Source organism: Microcebus murinus, chromosome 22, assembly GCF_040939455.1.
Source record: "Microcebus murinus isolate Inina chromosome 22, M.murinus_Inina_mat1.0, whole genome shotgun sequence".
NCBI lineage: Eukaryota > Metazoa > Chordata > Mammalia > Primates > Cheirogaleidae > Microcebus > Microcebus murinus.
The window spans coordinates 9,187,703-9,206,557 of record NC_134125.1 but is presented as its reverse complement, the minus strand read 5'-3'; the positions used below and the strand labels follow the sequence as shown (position 1 = coordinate 9,206,557).

The window sequence follows — 18,855 nt, the reverse complement described above, 5'->3', positions numbered from 1 at the left end:
CCCCTCTCCATCTGTAGCAGCAATGCTGGCACTTCTGCAGTGCGGGTGGCTTGGAGGGTGCTGTGAAGGCCAAATGAAGGCATGGCCCCAGGGCATCTGGGCTGTCTGGAAGGCAGTGTATCTGGAGATGCCAGAGGGGATACATATAGATCTGTGTGCACTAAAATGGGTGGCTCCCCAGGGGGAGGGAGTGTGTGATTTTTTTTCTCCCTTGCACAAACTTATTTAGACAAGTGCTGCATGCAAATTTGAGCAGAGGAATACTCTTGGTTATACACCAAGAGTGTATAGGCGCCCAGGTAACACTTAGAAAATGAAGAAATAGATTAACTCTTTTGTACCCAAACTCTCAAAAAGAATCAGTTCCCTTTTAATAATCCTGAAGATTGTTATCCTTGCAAATCTCATCTCTACCTCAAAGGGTTAAGTCAACTTAATGTCCATCACTTTGAACCTGACAAGCCATCTTTCTTCACTTGGGCAGGTGCCATAGTCTGTTCACCTTTGTGTGGGACCACCAATCCTCCCCAACTCTTCTACTTTTCTCCCCGAGAAGTTAGGGTGCCAGGGATATATTCCTGAAGCTAAAGTTTCTAAACCCCTCACCTTTTGTTCAGAATAAATCAAAGGACAGATTTATGGCATTTGTTGTGGTTTAGTTCTATTGTTTTATAATTTCCATTTATTTGGGGGTGGAAATAGCTCTTTGTATCTGTTTTAGGGTGTAGTTAAAACATACCTTTCCAACAACATTTGGGAAGCAAGGAGAAGACACCATCTTTAATCAATCGTTTTGTTCTTTGATATACATATATATGTATAGCTGCGTACAGGATGCAGGTTCTAAGGAGAGGCCCCCAAAAAGTGAAATAAAAGCAAGGGAAGGCGAGAGTGACAGAATGAAGGAGAGAGAGAGAGGAGGCAAGTGAGGAGAGGGCTGGCTCCGGGAGCCTTTTGGGCCCGCGGCGAGCAGCGGGTTCAGCACCGCGGACAGCTCCTGTCTTTGTCTTGGTCCAAACTCCGGCGCTGGTGCACAGCCAGGCAGCGACCGCTGGCTCGCCCCTGCCTTCTCCGACCAACCTGCTCGGGGGAGAAAGAGAGACAGAGCAGAGCAGAGCGGTAGAGATTTTTCTACCCTCTCCCCGCGTCCTCCGAACTCGGCCCTGATCCAATCGCTCCGCATCTCAGCGGCCGATTTTCAAACCCGGCTTCCCGCAGGACCTCGCTTCTGCCTACAGGGTGTGGGAGCGGGGGGTGCGAGCCAGGGGTGGGGGGTCGCCGTGGCGAGTTCAGATTGGGTTTAGAATTCATGGCACTGTCACTGCCCGAGGCCCCCAGCCGCCCATGATCTGCGCCTAGACAACACCTCGCCTTCGACCACAAAACAAACAAAACAAAAACCAAACAAACAAAAAAGCAGCGACGTCGAATGGTTCGCGGGTGCGAGTTCGAGGCTATGAACATGCACGGATGCCCAGACCGGCTGAGCCTCGCCCCAAGACCCGCAACCTCAAATCCAGGGGACAGAAAACCGACACTTGCAGGGGGAAGCCAGAAAGATGAGAAATTGTTTCTTCTGATGCAATCGTGTCCCAGCATAAAATATATATATATAAATAAATACATAAATCATTTAAAATAAATAAATAAATAAAAATGGAGGTGAATTGTGTTACAAACAGAACCTATACAATCCCGCTGCCACCTGAGCCCGCACGCATTCTGCAGCGAGTTTTCTCCCTCTGCCCAGGAAAAGCGACTGGCTCCAAGTTCAACAAGCTTCACCCACAGAGGCTACCCAAAATATTTCTTTTCTGGGTCCTTTCGTAGGATCCGGGATAAAACGAGATTTCTTCTCACGTTCTGCTCTGCCTGAAACCTTGCTTCACCCAGAGGCTGAAAAATGCCGAGCACTCGGCTCCCGCTGCAAATCCTAGACGCATGCATAAACACGCACGCACACCCTCACCCTCTAGCCCAGGCTAGATAAAGTTATGCACTTCCGCCAGGCTTTAGGGAAGTAGGCCAGCCTCGCTACGACTCGTTCTCTCTCGGAATTTGTCCCTAAGCGGAGCCCTAGGGTGGGGGTAGACTAGGAAAATAAGTTTAAGAAGGAACCTTCCATGCAAGAAAGGCTCTTCCTGTGGGGGTCTGCGGGTGTGTTAGGAAGAAAGAAAGAGGACTCTTTGCAGACCTTCTAAAGCGTGGGGCCGCGCATGGGCACCGGGGCAGGGAGATGGCCACCAACCCACCCGCCGCAAGACCCCGAGCCTCTGCGGACTGATTTGTATTCGCCTCCAAAATAAGATGCCTCACCCAACACCCCTAAAAACATCCCTGGAATTTTTTTTCCCCAGAAACAGCATTCTGCCCTCCCCTTCTTCCTCCCCAAGAAACCTGGGGGAGAAAGGCCACCGCGCGCCGCCGCGGAGCAGCTCAGAGGAGTTTTAGAGAAAGCGCGATCCCCGCTGCGGTCCCCGCAGAGCAGAAGAAGGGCGCCCAGCCGGGTAAACATACTCGCCTTGGGAGGAAGGAGCTGGGGGTCGCCTTGCCTGGTCCCCTCCCCCCTCCCGGGGTCGCAGCGGAGGGTGCCTGGGGAGGTGGGGCGCCCCCCACCCCCAGCTGCTCCGGCACCCGGTGTTCAGCCCCGCTGCTGTGTAAACCGCCGCTTTCCGATGCAGATTTCCCTTTTAACACCTTCTAAACAAAGGCTAATGAGGCCACTGCATTACTCTATCAACACACAATCATTAGCAACCGAGAAATACATGCGCACGGGCCGCTCACACACACACACACACACACACACACACACACACACACCGTGCGCGGGGCTGCCAAAGTCCAGTGAATTCTAAAGGAACCCATATTAGGCTAACAAAAAGGAGGTGGGATATGGAGGGGCGGGGAGAGGGTGTGGGAGAGGAGGGGGGAGGGAGAGAGAACTGGAGCTACCCAAGACAAGGCAAGTATAAAGACAAGAGGAGCGAAACACGAATTCAAACATGGACTAGCAGGTCGGAGGGAGGATAATTAGAAAGTCTGGGGGACCTTCCTTTTGGACATTAGGGGTCCCCGGAAAGTGCCTACTCCTTGGGCTCCAGAACCGGAGTAGGGCTGCAGGCATTTTCTTAGAAACAGCCCCCAGGGCGGGGTTGATGGCCTCTACTGTCAGATAGCCTCAGTGGGGGCAGAGGGACAGAAAGCACAGTCCCACAGGCCAGAGCGCTGCCTGTCAGCCCCCGGTGCAAGGATGAGGAGAATCGGGCAGTGCTCTGTGCTCGGCCGGGCCCCGGGCTCGCCCAGGGCAGCTGGACGGCTGCAGTCTGCACTTTGCCGGGCATCTGACCCTGTAGCTGGGCCATTCTGCACCAAGCACTGGGCTCTGCCGCTCTGAATGAAAATGTTAACGTTTCCCTCACAAGGTGGAGGACCGGCTTGCACCTTTCCTTCTGTCTCTCCCAGGCCCCCTTCTGGGAGTCACCCCCAGACTGTGCTCTCCCAGCAACTAGAGCCTGAGTCTGTCCTGGGATGAGCGTCCAACAGGGGACTGCAGCCTGCTTGAGCTGGCCGGACAGCCCAAGGAGTGGGACCTCTGGGATGTATTCCAGGAAGTGGGGGTTGCACTAAGGAAAGAGGGGACCCCCACACCTCACCCCGGTGACAACTCTGAGCTGGCTGGTGCTCACAAGCCTGCACGTGGACTTAGTTTCTGGGCTAGGTAGTTGCTCAGCCACTGCCCTCCCCACCGGCCCCAGTGCCAGTGAGCCCAGCAGACCTCTGCTAGCCGCCCGCACTGCGGCCCCTTGAAGCTGACTCTGATGGTGACGCCCACCCATGCCCCCTCCACCTGCCGCTCCCTTAAAGTTCCAGCCGGGATATCGGACTGGGGTTGAGTTCATACTGCAGCCCTTCTTCCGGGAGCCGGGAGCCGGGGGAGGAAGGAAGATTGGGAAGGGGGTAAACTTGGAGAGGGGTTGATTTCATTCCCATCCCTTGAAGCTCTCTATGTGAAGGAAGGAAGAGAAGAAGGAAGGGAGGGAGGGAGGGAGGGAGGGAGGAAGGAAGGAGGGAAGAGAGGAGGGAAGGGAGGGAGAACTCCCTGCCTTTTTGATTAAATGTCCCGGGTCGGGCCTGCCCAGTTAACGAGACCGAGACCATTAATTAAGCCGTGCAGGATTCAACTGACAGGAAGGCCCTGCGCCCCATAGAGACGTTCTGGAAACCAAGCGGACCACAGCGCCAGCGCGAGTGGGGCACACCAGCCGGGAATCAGGCATAGCCACTCTCCCTGCCTGGGCTCCGGGCTGTCCCCAGCTGGCTGTCCCCACGGGGTCCCCAGAAAATTCATGCTCCCCCACTCCACTGGACTCCCACCCCCGCCACCCCTCCTCGGATGCCTAGGCCTCAGCGCGTGCCCTGACCGCTCCATCACTCCCCAGCGGCGTCCAGGCCGGCCCGCCTGGGCGCACACGGCCCCCGGGGTCCTCGGGCAAACCCGGACCCGGCCTGCAGGCTCGGCTCGCTGGGTCTCACCGGAGCGCCAAAGCAGCCGCCCTGCTCGGGCCTGGGGCAGCCGGGCCCAGCCTTCCCGCCCGCTCCTGCTCGGAGCCTACTCGGCTCGGCAGCGGGCGGTGCGCGGCGGCGCGGCGGGACGCTGAGTGTGTGTGCGCGGCGCGGTCTATATTTACACCCCAAACAAAATAATTACACTTTTGTCAGAGGGAGAAAGCCAGTGATTAGGCGTAGGCTCTTTGCGGCAAAACAGTTTCTCAGTGGTACACCAGTATAATTTTTCACGGCTGGCTGAAATCAAAGAGGGGAGGTAATGAATCCGGCGAGCAATTTAAATTTACAATTTGTAACGCCGCCGCCGCCGCCGCGCAGACCGGCCGAGAGCGCAGCTCCGAGGCGCTCGCTGCGTTTGTTTAATGTTAAAGCCGAGCTGGCTCTTGGGGGGGAGGGACGCGTGTGGGGGGGGAGGGGTAATGATCGAAGTCGGGAGAGGACCGGCTGCGGCGCCCGAGATACTGCGGGGAGAAGAGGGCAAGGAGAGGCCTCCCGGGTCCCAGCGCGCGTTGCGCAAGAAGCAGGCCACTCCTGGCCTCGCAGAGAGAGGAAGTGTCTTAGGAGGAGCGAGGAGGCAGGCTGGCCGCCGGAGAGGGCCCGCGCCCGCTTGCCCGCAGAATCCCCGAGGCAGGAGACCTTCCGGTGAGGAGGGGAGAGGTGCGACTGAAATGTCCTCTTCGACAGGCAGGGCAGGGCAGCTCCCAAAGTCCAGAAGAGCCCGCCTTCCGGCCGCTGCCCCGTGTCCCCGACCCAAGAAGTCAAGAAAGTCCCCCCCACCCCACGCCCCAGCTCAGCAGCGCCTCAAAACTCCCCGCCCCCCCGCGGGTGTGCGCCTCCTCCGCGGTAATTAATTACCAAACTCAAGGGGGAATATGCAAGCCGCATATTACTAACTCTACGGGGCTTAAGTGATTGGAAACAGATTATTATCTTGTTTGTCTTTTGTCTGTTTTACTTATCCCGCCTCCGTCTGTCGAGTTGTAATGTTGATACTCTTTACTCTAGGAGGAAGATTTTTATATAGTAAATTCCATCAACATCTTGTATAAGGGACATTGCGTCTCCATGCATCACCCTGTTAAGACACAAGCGGTTTATTAGTTACATATAGGAGGGGATTTCGCTGCCTTGTCGCCATCTGTTAGCGCCGTTAGGGTAGGACGCGTCTAATCGTGGGTCTGCTGGCACTTCCCGAAGCTGTGCACCCGGGAAGGTGATGGGATGGAGAAGGCTGAGCTGGCTTCAGGGCATCGGGCATTGGGAGCTGTGCTGCACTGGGGGTGAGGTCCCCAGGGCAACTCTGGGGGGCTGCGACTCCGCTGACTGGGGTAGGGTGGAGGGTCAGAGCAGGGCTTCTGGAAGTAGTTTCCTCGTCTCCTGCAAGCAGGGATTGAGCCCCGGGAGACTCTCCACATCCCTATTCAGGGCTGCTATGTGACATTGTTCCCTGCTCCTGCAACATCCCCAGGCTGAGGCCTGGCTGTGCCACCTCATCGAAACCACCCAGGAGAGGGGGGCTAGTGGATTTGTCTGAGAGTCAGATGCAGCCGGGAACACAGGCCCCAGCTACCGGTGGGTGAGCATAGCCCAGGCCGGGAACACGCACCAGACCTGGCTCTTTGGATATTGGGGGGGCGGGGGTTGGGGGAGAGTGGGCTCCATGAGCCTAGTCTGGAGCAGAGAAGAAAGTGGTCGGAGGGAGGTTTTTAATGACTGTGGAGTGTGTGGGTGGGGCGTGCAAGTGTGCTCCGCACACCCCAAAATCTGTGCGGTCAGTGCACAATGAGAAGCGCGAATCTCAGCATTGAGCGGATGCCGGATTCGGAAGCCCCAGCGGAGAGGCCGAGGAAGGAAAACAAAAAAGGGAGAGAAACAGAGAAAGAAAGAGAAAGAAACAGAAGGAAAGGGAAACAGAAAGAGAACAGACTGAGCATAAAAGAGAAACAGAGGTAGAAAGAAAAGCAGAGACACGATGAACTCAGGAGAGACAGAGTAAGACCCCAGTGAGACAAAGACGGAGAAGGCAGAAGGAGGAGCCCAGGCGCCTCTCTCCTCTCTGCGCTCTTATGTCTCTCCGTCTCTGCCCTGCCAGAGCTCAAGGATCCTTCACGCCCCAGGTGGGCAGGGCAGGTGCTGCCAGAAACTCCGCTTTCCTTTGGAGCCTCTCTCGGCTGGGCCTGGGAGGCCAGATGAGATCCATCCTGCTTGTTCCAGCAGAGCCCGGCTCTAGCTGGCCTCACTACTCTGCAGTGTAGACACCTGTCCCCGGACAAGCTGGATGCCCAAGTAACTAAAGCGACAAGGCAGAAGCTGCCCAGGTTGGGGACTCCTTTTCCAGAGGCCTGGCTGGTAGGTCAATGCTCCACCCAGTGACAGGCACCTATCAATTCCCTGTCCCCAGCAAGATCACCTCCCCTAGAGACTGTGGGGACAGCACTAGACCTGAAAAGAAACAGGGGGACAAGTGAGCATCTCTGGGCCTCAACACAGGCAGCCACAAATCCTGCTTCCCCCCACCTCCAATTCGTCAAGGTAAGTGCCATTAGGAGCCACATACAAACACACATAAAAATACGCCCCTCAAAAAACCTACAGGAGTTGCATGAACAAAAATTCTACTGGCTGCACAAATACACACACACACACACAGGCGCACACAGAGTGACTGGCACACAAACATAGACCTTCAAAATTCTGCACTCACAAACACACCCAACCAGCTCGGGGTCTCGGGCATGCACATGCTCACCTACATGCAAATACACATATTCCTATTTTTTAAAGTACACCTTCACACCGGTGTTTGCACACACATACACAAATACTCTTACACAAATGCACACATACACATGCAAACACCCTCACATTCATTCGGTCTCACGTAAGCATACACACATACACGCAGCCCAGCAAAAAAAAAAAGTGCACACGTTGATACATACAAACGTTAGCAGGACCATACACAATTATAAACACACAAATTTGCACACACAAAAATACACATACCAAAACGCACTCACAGGATTGATTACTAACATACTAAAAACAAATGTGAAAATGCAATTCTCAAACGTTGAGCATACACGCACAAATTCAGTAAATACACCCAAACAAACGCTCACGGCCAAGTCTGGGCACAAAAAGCCCACTAGTTCCAGCCCTGGAGCCCAGGCCCTGCCCCCTCAGCCCTCTTTCTCAGAGCTTCTCAGGGAAAGAACATCCTGGCCGGGTGTTCCCCGCCTCTCCAACTTGGAGCGCAGGTGGCCCCAAGGGAAAGGAGGCCTCGCCTTCAGACCCACAACCCCTCGCCACCCGCCTGCGATCACCCCACACGCACTCCCCACACCCTCGGCGCCCCGCAGAGCCCGGAGCACACGTGCGCCTCTCCCCCTGCGTCCGTCCAGTGAGGGACTGAACTTGCGCGCTCAGCCCGCGCGGTGTGAGCGCAAACAACGCCCACGCAGTCGCCCGCGTCCCCCGCCTCGGCGGTGCGACCCACTCACCACAGTGCCCCGCCTGGCTGACCAGGGATCTGGAAGGTGGGCAAGGAAAGGAGAGACGTGGTGAGTACCACCTGCGAGCTGTCTTCGGGAAGCCCCGTCCACCCCAACTCAGCCCTCTCCACTTCTCCCCGAGAGCTCTGCGAGCGGCGCGCTCGGGCCTGAAACTCGGGAGTCCGGGGCCAGGCCTAATGGCACCACCGCCCCAACCTGGGCCTGGGCTCTGCGGCCGGGCGGTGCAAGCTACCCAAGCAGCCGCGCGGCCTCCACTGGCTCTCTCCATGAGAAAGGCGCGCCTGGGCCCCATCCCCGCGTATGACAAAAGAAGCCGGGGCCAGCTCCGGGAGCCCGGAGAACCGCGCTGGCGCAGCTCCGCTCGGGGCGCTGACCCCAGAGGCGCGGGGCGGGTGACTCCTATCTGGCGGGCTGGGCTGGGGAACTGGAGGCGACGCGGCGCGCTCCGGGCCCCGGCAACTTCTGCAAGTTCCAGGGAAGGCGAATGGGGCGGGGGACCTCCCAGACTAGGCCTTGGAACCCTGACCCCCTGGTATTTGTGAGGAGAGAGAGCGAAAGAGGAAGAGAGACGCAGTTTTGCGACCGCGCGGCCCCCCGCCCCCCAGCCCCAAACTGGAAGGTAAATACTTACTTAGCCTCGGAACCAGGTACAAGCTAATACTCAACAATACTGATGCCTTGTTTTTTTTGCTCTGTCCGGACCGCAAAGCTGTAGCCAATTTAGATATGCTATAAATTTAAGAGGTTGCCATGGCCACGGTGCGCCCATTGGCCGCCGGGCCCCCTACGTGCTGCGCCACGTCACCAAATCTGAATAAGGATGCGCGAATTAGGCGGCGGCCAGACAAAGATGAGGATCGGGACCGCTTGAAAGTGGGGGAAAGTGCCGGCGCCTCCGCCACCGGGGAAAGCCGCTCGGCAGCGCCGAGGCCGGCAGCCACCCGAGACACCTGGGGGAGCCCGGAACAGGCGCCGGGGCGCGCGGCCCGTGGCATGAGGTGGTGAACGCCACCACCCCGCACCCCACTCCGGGCAGCCCGGCTCCAGGCCAGCGTTCGCCCGAGGACTTGACCGGCTGAGTCTTGGCCCGGACTGGACTCGCCCGGCGGCTGCTGAGACCGGAGGCGAAGCGCAGCGGCGGGCCCGGAAGGCCCGAGGGCCGGGGGCCCAAAGGGAGGGCGAGGCGGCCCGAGCCGCCGGGGCGCGCGGCTATGATGGTGCACTGTGCCGGCTGCGAGCGGCCCATTCTCGACCGCTTCCTGCTGAACGTGCTGGACCGCGCGTGGCACATCAAATGCGTTCAGTGCTGCGAGTGCAAAACCAACCTCTCGGAGAAGTGCTTCTCGCGCGAGGGCAAGCTCTACTGCAAAAATGACTTCTTCAGGTAAGAGGCCGCGCCGCCCCGTGCCTGCGCGCCCGCCCTGCGCGCGCCTCACTGGGGCGTCGGGGCAGGGAGACCACGGTACCCACGCGAGCCCCCGGGCTCACAAGCGTCGGTGGTGAGCCGGGCAGCACTTTGCTCTCCTCCTGCCCCCCGGCCAGGAAGGGCCCGAGCCCAGGCGGAGGAAGGAGCTGTCTGGCTGCCTCCCGGCCGCTCCTCGAGGCCGGCTGGGAGCGGTGCTGGGGCAGGGGCGGGAAGCCCCGACAAACTTGCTCTCCATCCGTCTCTGCGCCTTCCCGGCGGCTGCAGCCCCAGGACGGAAGCCTCAAGCCCCAAGCCGACAGAGGAGGGATTTTTGCTGGAGTTAGGGCCGGCTCGGGGCTCCTCCCTCTGGGCAGATTGCGTGAACCCACAGGCCGCCCTCCTGGACACACAGAAACTTCTCAGCTCCAGAGGGGGGCCAGCGAAGGGTCTCCCCTGGCGATGGGGGAGCGAACCTCCCGCTCCTCGCCTCCTGACCCCTTAAACATTTTCTCCCGTGTTGAAAAGCACAAATGAAACCGACGCTGAGAATCAGGACCTCCGGGGTCTAGTTGGGGCTGTGTGGCCCACCTCCCCCTAGCCCGTGCGACCCTCAGGTGGGCCAGGGCAGATCGCCTCTCTGGGCCTCAGTTTCCCGGCTGGGAAATGCAGAAGGGCAGCCTGGATTCCTGTGGGGTTGGAGGCAGCTTAGCCCTGCCTGCTTCCACCCCGCGCCCAGGGCCGGCTTTGTGAACGCGAATTCCGGGCGCCGAGAAAGGGGGGCGTGATCAACACCGCGGAGAAAGGCGGCCCGCCGGCCCCAGCGCTCCGCACTAGGGAATTTGAATAGGAGAAAATGTCAGCCGCGCCTTTACACGTGTAAACTCCCCGGCCCGGAGGCCCGACGCCCCTAATCTGGCGGGGCTTGCAAGGCGCCTAATGATTTTTGATAAGGTGCATATGGCCAATTACGCTGCCGGATAAGGCCAAAAGTGACTTATGGCTTCTAATGCCCTCACTACATCAATGTCACCCAAATTCGCCCTGTTTAGAGACGTGGGTGTGAGTAGATATGGGGTCCCCAGAGTCCTGGGCCCTCCCCCTCACCCCCAACTTGCACCTCACCCCTGGCATTGGGGGTCTGTACCACCTATTTCAAGGGAAACCAGCTTTCTCTCTGGGCTCAAGGAAGAAAGAAAAGGAATGAGATCAGGAAGGCAGGAAAGGGGGCATTTGAGAGATCCCTCTCCTGGCTGTGCAAGGTTTATGGTTGCCTTCTGTTCCCATTCCCCTGCTGCCTGCCAGGGCCAGAGGTTGGGGTGGGGATGGGGGGCTGGAACTCAGTCTTCCTAGAGTCTACCCCCCCTGCGAGGTCCTGCTGTCCACAGCTCCTGCCTAGCTCCATGGGGGGGGCTCAGAGTGGGGCTTGGAAAGCCTTTTAGTTGGTGCTGGGAATCCATGGAAGGTTCCCCCTCCCTGCTTAAGTCTGGCCCAGGGGAGGGGCTCCCTGCTAGGACCAGCCAGCCTGGCAGATTGGCCCTACTTGGGCACCAGCAGACTAGACAGGATCCAGGAGGCAAAGCCATGAAGTGGTCGATGGCCCCTGCCCACCTGGCTTCAAATCCTTCATGAACTCTGAGTTTGCCTGGAGCAGCTCAGGCAGGTCTGGCAGGTTGGGATGGGGGGAGGCATCTTAGCACACTAGGGGCCTTCTGCTCGGCTCAAGGCTGCACCCATCGCCTGCCCCTTCACAGCCCAGGAGGGTGCGAATGAAGCCAGTGGAGGCATGGCAGCCCAGGTCCCAAGACCAGCCCGGGACACTTGTGCTCCGTCTCCCGCTCTGGCCTGGGAGTGCAGGATTGGGGCTCTGTTCAACGGAGGAGGAAGGGGAGGCTTCTAGGAAGCCAGGGTGGGTGGGAAGGGGTCAGGGGCTGAGGACTGGACGCCAGGCCCACCCCACGGTGACGGGCACCTTGTGTCCGCAGGCGCTTCGGCACCAAGTGCGCTGGCTGTGCACAAGGCATCTCGCCCAGCGACCTGGTGCGCAAGGCCCGGAGCAAAGTCTTCCACCTCAACTGTTTCACCTGCATGGTGTGCAACAAGCAGCTGTCCACGGGCGAGGAGCTCTACGTCATCGACGAGAACAAGTTCGTGTGCAAAGACGACTACCTGAGCTCGTCCAGCCTCAAGGAGGGCAGCCTCAACTCAGGTATGCAGGCCTGGGCCCCTTCCTAGCCCTGGGCGCCAGCGCCCTCCTGCCCTGGGCAGCCTCTACTTCGCCCGCTGTGGGAGGTCTGTGCCCAGCTCAGAGCTCAGGACTCGGTCGCCCACGAGGCAGTTCTAGGGCGAGGCCAGGGGTTAGAGGTTGGGGAAGAGAGCCTTGCAGCCGGTCCTGCTGGGGAACCAGGAGTGGCCAGCTCTTCTCCGCACTCCTCCAATTCAGGCGGCTGTTCCAAGTGGCCCTCCTTCCCTAATTTGAAACTGCACATTTCAATTCCTTCTGTGTCATTTGAGCTCCAGGTAATTTCTAGGTGCACTGGGAGGGCGTTGATTGGGGTCTAGAAGAAGGAGAGAGACAGGAAGATCCGGAGGGCGCCTTCCCCGCCGCCCCCCCCCCCAGGCAATAGCTGAGAGGGCTTAGGAAGCCTTTCCAAAGGCCCAGCCCTGCCCGGAGAGAGTGGGCGGGCGCCGGGCCCTGGGGGAGGGGCTGTCACAGGTTTGGGAGGGAACCCAGCGCAGCCCGCGGGAGCCTGGGACGGCTGGGACCGGCCCCTGGGTTGGAGAGGCGCCGGGCCGGGCCGCAGCTGACGGCGCTGTCCCCTTCCCGACCCATCCGCCCCGCAGTGTCATCCTGTACGGACCGCAGTTTGTCCCCGGACCTCCAGGACCCGCTGCAGGACGACCCCAAGGAGACGGACAACTCGACCTCGTCGGACAAGGAGACGGCCAACAACGAGAACGAGGAGCAGAACTCGGGCACCAAGCGGCGCGGGCCGCGCACCACCATCAAAGCCAAGCAGCTGGAGACGCTCAAGGCCGCCTTCGCCGCCACGCCCAAGCCCACGCGCCACATCCGCGAGCAGCTGGCGCAGGAGACCGGCCTCAACATGCGCGTCATCCAGGTGCGGCCCGGGCTCGCGGCGCCTCCCTGGCCCTGCTGCGTCCGGGGCCTCGGAGGGGCCTCTGGAGCCTCTCTGGCGAGAGGCGCTCGGGCTTCTGGTCTCGGAGCAGACGCTGCGCCAGAGGCCGGGACAGCGGGCGCCCGCCGAGGCCAGGGACTCCGAGTCCAAAGATTTAGCCCAGCCTGCTGTCCTCCTGGCGGTGCGATTCGGGGCGGGTCACCTCACCTCTCTGAATTCGACTCCCCCCCGCATTGTTCAAGGAAGGTTTTAAGCCTCTCTAGGGTCCCTGGGCCCTCCTTTCCTCCCTCCTCCGGAGCAGAGAGAGGCGACGTTCCTCACACGCCCCTCCCTGCGCCGCGCGCGGACAGACAGACCCACGGCCAGAGCCCGGCTCTGGGGCCGAGGGCCGAGGGCCGAGGGGGAGCCGTGCCGGGCAGGGGGCCTTTATAAAGCCGTCAGGCCGAGGCCAGCCGAGGACCGGGAAGCCCAAGTCTTTATGAGTCGCCCCACGGGTCCGCGAAATCCTTCACCCTTGGCTGGTTCGCCGAGGCCCCTCTCCACCCCTCCCGGCCTAATCCGGCCCGGCCTCCGCCTCGGGGGAGCCCTGGTGCGGAAGAGGCGCTAGGACCCAGCGGGGGCGACACGGGCGGGGAGGAGAGGGGCGGGGAGGCGACCGACCACAGGCTCACAGCCCGCTCCTCCGTCCCAGGTGTGGTTTCAGAACCGACGGTCCAAAGAACGCCGGATGAAACAGCTGAGCGCTCTGGGCGCGCGGAGACACGCCTTCTTCCGGAGTCCCCGGCGCATGCGTCCGCTGGGCGGCCGCTTGGACGAGTCTGAAATGCTGGGGTCCACCCCATACACCTACTACGGAGGTAAGGGGCGCCCCAGACGCGCTGCTCCGTACCTCCGCCCGCGCTCTTCTGGTTGATGAGGGCGCAGGGCACAGGGCCCCGGCCAGCTCGCTTTCAGTCGCCCCCGACACTCCCCCTCCGCTCCGTCCCACTCCCGCACGACATACACAGCCACGGACACGTGCACGCTCCCCTATTCCTGCTGGACACAGAGTCAGAGACGTGGACTCACCCATACAGTGACACACATACAAGATACACAGTGACACACACCCTCACCTTCACCCCCGCAGGACACATGGGCGCGCTCTCACACACACTTGGATTCAGGGACATCCGGACACATGATCGCACACAAACACATTCCACCGCCACCCCAGGTACACCCACTGAGACACGCAAATCTACAGACACACACTCCCGCACCTCATACCGAGGCGGGCACTGCATCCTCACTCGTGACACGCGGCGGGCACGCAGGACACGCAGCCTTCCTGCCGCCCTGGCGCGCGCTGGTGTGCTTGGCAGGAGGCGGGTTCCAGGGACTGAGGGCAGCGCCGAGGGAGGGAAGGGGGGTCTGGATTCACTCCAGGCCGCCTGCTCGCTCGCTCTGGAGGCAGCAGCTCCAGTTCCACCGCCGGCACTGTGCGCGCAGCGTCTGGCACTGTTAGCCAAATGCCGGCAGTTGCTCTGGGCAGGACTCTGGCCCGCCCTCCAGCCCCAAGCACCCCGGGATTCGTTGGGACTGGGGTGCAAGGGCCCAGATCCCCACTCTCTCTGCCTTTGGGGCTGTAGAGGGTGTGTTTACAAAGGTGAACTCTCCACTTGGACCCCCCTCTCCCCTCTCCTACCTTCTTCTCTCCCTTCCCCTCGTTTCCCTCACACTGGGTAGGTGACCCGCAGCTCTCCCCACCTCAGTTTTCTGTGCTCCTCGCTCCAGGACAATGCTATGCTGGCTCTTCCAGAACTGTGGGCTCGAGGAAGCACCTCCTCCCTTTGAGCCTCTGGATTTGGGGAGCCCCCAGGACTGGGAGAGGGTCTGTGTTTCAGAGTCACTCTGTGCCATACGCCTGCTTCCCGCTAGTAGCCCAGGTTGGGGACGGGCAACTTCTCTTAGAAAAGTGGGTTCAGTGGCAACGTGGGACGGGGCAGGAGCTAGACACCCAGGCAGACCCGAGGGGGAAGGTAAGAGAACCCCACAACTGACCTCAGCACATCCAGAGCCCCAGGAGGTTAGACTTTGAGACCCGATCAGGGTCCCTAGAAGTTGCGGGCAAAATGCGAAGCTGTGCTTTTCCTGGGTGGGAACCCGCAGGTGGCAGAGCCAGGTTGCGGAGCTGCAGCCCCCAGCCCCGAGCAGCGGGGGCGGTGGGCGTGTCCTCCCGGGTTCCGGTCACCGGCTCTCTCCACCCAGTTTTGCCTCCTGCACAAAATCTCATCCCGGGAGCAGCGAGGTGGTGGGGGCGGTACCGGCCCGGAATTTTTCCCCGCCCGGGTAATTAACCAAGGTTTCCCCCCAGGACCATTACGCCCCCCACCAATCCCGTTGCCGCCTCTCCCTGCGCGCCTGCTGGAAGGGGTGGGGAGCTGGACTGGGGGAGGCTCATTCCCCGGAATGGGGGACAGGACTCCCCAGCCCCCAGCGAGGCAGCCACGCCTAATCCGCGCTGGGAGATCCCGGCGGTGGCGGCCGGCAGCGGGCGAGAAAGGGGCCGGGCGGCGGGGCCGGCGGCTCCCCGTGGGAGCGCGGACAAAGCCCCAGCTGCGGCTTTTGTGCCCTTTTCAGACGGCGTTTGTTCCAATTACCTCCGGCCCGGCCGCCATATGGGCGGAGGCGGCGCGCAGCGCGCCGGGGCCGCGGCCTTCGCTGCTTTGCCGGCTCGCTGCGGGCCTCGCCCGGCCCCCGGCCCGTCCCTTTGGGGCTCCAAATTCGCCGCTCCCAACCTTCCCCTTTACTTTTTTGGGAGAATGGAATTAGTCGTTTTAAAAAGTAATTGGCGACCGTTTTAGCTGTTGCCCAAATTGTCTGCAAGCCACGCCTCCAGACCCCCCCCCAATTTGGACAGATTTCAGGGTTTGGAGGGGCGGGGAGTGGCGGGAGCGTCCGGAATTCGCCCTGGGACTGAGACCCCAGAACCGGGCAGGAGAGTGGGCTCGCAAAGAGACTGCTGGAGGCGCCGGTTTTCGCGGCGTACAAAGCGGGTTGTTGTCACTGGTGCGGGCCACAAGGTGCCCCTTTCCCGGGTCCTCTGCCTAAACCTTCAGGGGCCCACCTGGACGGGAAAGCAGACGGCCTGGAGGAGGGGCTGTGGGCGGCATTTAAAGGAGTGACTGCAAAAGCAATTTCCTGAGGCAGGAGGGGCGTGCAACCTGGAGTCCCCGCACGCCCTGAATTTGTGCATTTTTCTCGGGAGAGAACTTGTAACTATCACCAGCTTCTCAAAGGGCTCGATGTCCCCAAACGCTTCAGAACCTGAGTGTTCTGGCAAACCCACCGGGATGAGGCCGGAGGGTCCAGCCTCCACCCAGGCACCCGCGGAGCTCTGGGCATGACCCCGCAAATGAATGTCCGTGTCTTCCCTGCCCTCCCCCAAGTCGCCGGAGCTCAGCTTTCTCCGCTCTGGGCCGGGCGAGGCCGGGACAAGCGGTGGGACCGAGTATTCACCTGAATGAACGCGCGGGGGCGGGCCGCACTTGGCAGGGCAAAGGACTCGCGCCAGGCGTCGGGGAGACCGCGCTGAGGCCCCCTGCGCCCCTGGCACAGCCCGCCGGCCCCTTTGCCAAGTCCCAGCTTCTCTCCGGCCGGGTTGCCGTCTGGGTCTCGACCGCTTCGCTCTGCTCTGTCCACACCTTCGTCCCCACCCGGCTGCTCCCCGGCCTCTCAGCCTCCGCGTCTCTGGAGTTTCCTTGGGCGCACGTCGCCAACCCACTGACTCGCAGTCTCTGGGCGCATGGGTCTCGCTCCATCTCTCCCCTCCGCCCGGGTTTTCTGCTTGTCTCTAACCCCGGCTGTCTCATCTCTCTGTCTCTGCGTCTCCTCCAACGTCTCTCGCTCGACCTCCGATCTCTCGGCTCTCCTGTCTCTGCGGAGGGCTTTGGGTCTCTTTCCCGGTCTCTACCAGTCTGCTGGCTCCCGGCTGCCCCCCTCTCCCCGCCTCTGTCTCTGCCGTCTCCGTGTCTCTCTGTAACTCGCTCCCCAGCTTTGAGACACCGTCTGTCTCTGTGTCTCTGGCCACTGTGGTCTCTGTCCCTCTTTAAGGAAACCATGACTTGAAGTCTTGCGTCTTTCTACGCCTGCATCTCTCCCTGTCACGGCCCCTGAGTCTCTCCCGTCTCTCTGTCGCGTCTCTTACAGCTTTAGTCTCTTGCCCTTTCGGTGTCTCTCCCAAGCCCTCCCCGTGGGCCTGCGGCCCCCACCGTCCCGCGGGGGCTCGGGGCTCCCCCTCCCTTGGCCTCTTTCCAGCGTCGGGTCTGTGTCGCGCTCTCCCCCGCCGGGGTCTCTGCGCCCCAGACGGTCCCCGCATTTCTGGCTTTCGTCTCTCCGGGTCCCCCCCGCGGATCCCGGTCCGGGTCGCCCGCCTACTTCGCCCGCTCACGGCTCCGTGTCCCCCCCTCCCTCCGCAGACTACCAGGGCGACTACTACGCGCCGGGAGGCAACTACGACTTCTTCGCGCACGGCCCGCCGTCGCAGGCGCAGTCCCCGGCCGACTCCGGCTTCCTGGCTGCCTCGGGGCCCGGCTCGACGCCGCTGGGCGCGCTGGAGCCGCCGCTGGCCGGGCCTCACGCGGGCGACAACCCCCGGTTCACCGACATGATCTCGCACCCGGACACGCCGAGCCCCGAGCCGGGCCTGCCGGGCGCGCTGCACCCCATGCCCGGAGAGGTGTTCAGCGGCGGGCCCAGCCCGCCCTTCCCCATGAGCGGCACCAGCGGCTACAGCGGACCCCTGTCGCACCCCAACCCCGAGCTCAACGAGGCCGCAGTGTGGTAAGGCCACCGCGCCGGCCGCCCCCACCCCGCGCGCGGCCCGGGGCGCCGCCGGCACCAAGCCTCCAGAAACCAAAACTCCCGGAGCGACGCGGACGCTGAGGACGTGGGTCTCCCTCGGGGGTTCTCTCTCGGGTCCGCACTCAACCAGCAGCTGCTTCTCGGCTGGGGGGAGGGCTGTGGGTGGGGGGGCCGACCCCAATCTCCACCCCTCTGCGGGAGCCCCAGCCCACCGCCAGGGCTCTCCCGGGCCTTGAGCAATGTCTTGGGACCAAAGTCAGCACTCCGGAGGGTCAGAGATTTCAAGCACGCTCTTCCCGGTCCCGCAGCACCCACCCACCCACCCGCCCACCCCCTCTTTGGAGTAAGAGAGGGTGAGGTCAAGCGCGGAGACCATGTGCCCCCCTCTGCAATCCGAGTGGCATTTTGTCATCTTATTTCTCGCTCTGCTTTCCCCGTCTTTAAAAAAAAACCAAGGTGATAAGCAAAAGAGAGAGATGGACGGAGAGAGAGGGGAAAGGGAGCAAGATGAGGAAGGGAGAGACGGGGAGAGCGAGGAGCGAGCCGCGCGCTTGCAGGGGTGTGTCCCGGGAGAAGACGACTCCACCTGCCCGCGGGCGCCCCCTGGCGGCCGGTCTTAAGGCTCAAGGTCAGCTTTTCTAGAAGCCGGGCAGTCAGGACCCCCCCACCCCCCAGCCCGGACCTGCTCCCCTCTTCCTGACTTTGACATTTGTTTTGAGCCGAGGGTGCAGGCGGGACTCGAACACCCCACGTCCTGCTCTCCCCTGGGCCAGGCCCCAAGGTTGCTGGGCGGGCTCTGACGCCCCCCCACAGCCCACCCTCCCCGCCCGGGCCTGGAGGCTGGGCTGTCAGGATGTACAATATTATACTTTTTTGGAAGTTGAACGCTTCTAGTTTCCTTATTTTGTATAAAGAAGAAACAAATAAAGTATGTTTTTGTGTTTACTGTTTATTTATTGTACTCTAGTTATCTGGGGTTGGACATTTTTATATTTTTAAGAGGAGGGTGGGCAGAGTGAGGGGAGGGAGAAAGAGGTTTACCAAAAAAAAAAACAAACAAACAAAAAAAACAAAAAAACAAAAAAAATCAACTTTTTTTAAAAAGAAAGATTAATAAAAAAATTCTTTTTTCCCTCAGCGCTGTGTGGTTTCTTTTTTTTGTCCCCTGCCTTGGGAGTCACGCAGAGTGGATGGAACTGTGGTTTTCTCTGGCTCTTGTGTCTGACATGAACCAGACTTGAGAAATGCAAAGGTCTCTCTTCACCCCCAGAGGGGAGAGCGTTTTGGGCGACTCCCGCGTTCGTGAACGTGGCTGCCATGTTTGACAGCAACTGTGTGCCAGGCAGAGAACCTCCCGTGGTTTGCGACACCCTGCGCTAACACA

At 60.7% G+C, this 18,855-nt stretch overlaps 1 protein-coding gene and 1 long non-coding RNA gene across 2 annotated transcripts; one reads left to right on the top strand and one right to left on the bottom strand.

The window, feature by feature from the left end:
* Window positions 1-672: 672 nt before the first annotated feature.
* Window positions 673-8,789, bottom strand: LOC105864389 (uncharacterized). Its single transcript, XR_012914296.1, has 3 exons — window positions 8,716-8,789; window positions 8,073-8,101; window positions 673-1,080 (listed from the first exon to the last, which is right to left on the bottom strand). It is a non-coding gene; the product is annotated as an uncharacterized LOC105864389 (long non-coding RNA).
* Window positions 8,790-8,926: 137 nt separating this feature from the next.
* LHX5 (LIM homeobox 5) lies at window positions 8,927-18,608 on the top strand. The gene is made up of 5 exons (XM_075996839.1): window positions 8,927-9,468; window positions 11,472-11,695; window positions 12,331-12,608; window positions 13,318-13,483; window positions 17,087-18,608. Exons 1-5 carry the CDS (start codon window positions 9,296-9,298, stop codon window positions 17,452-17,454), a joined length of 1,209 nt encoding a protein of 402 aa, XP_075852954.1. The 5' UTR covers window positions 8,927-9,295; the 3' UTR covers window positions 17,455-18,608.
* Window positions 18,609-18,855: the final 247 nt, after the last annotated feature.

What these genes read in the sequence shown, in the direction of transcription:
- LHX5 (XM_075996839.1), top strand. Translation starts at nt 9,296, where the DNA reads ATGATGGTGCACTGTGCCGGCTGCGAGCGGCCCATTCTCGACCGCTTC. An exon ending in GGAGGGCAGCCTCAACTCAG is followed by an intron (nt 11,696 to 12,330) that starts GTATGCAGGCCT and finishes TCCGCCCCGCAG; the next exon opens with TGTCATCCTGTACGGACCGC. An exon ending in CCCATACACCTACTACGGAG is followed by an intron (nt 13,484 to 17,086) that starts GTAAGGGGCGCC and finishes CTCCCTCCGCAG; the next exon opens with ACTACCAGGGCGACTACTAC.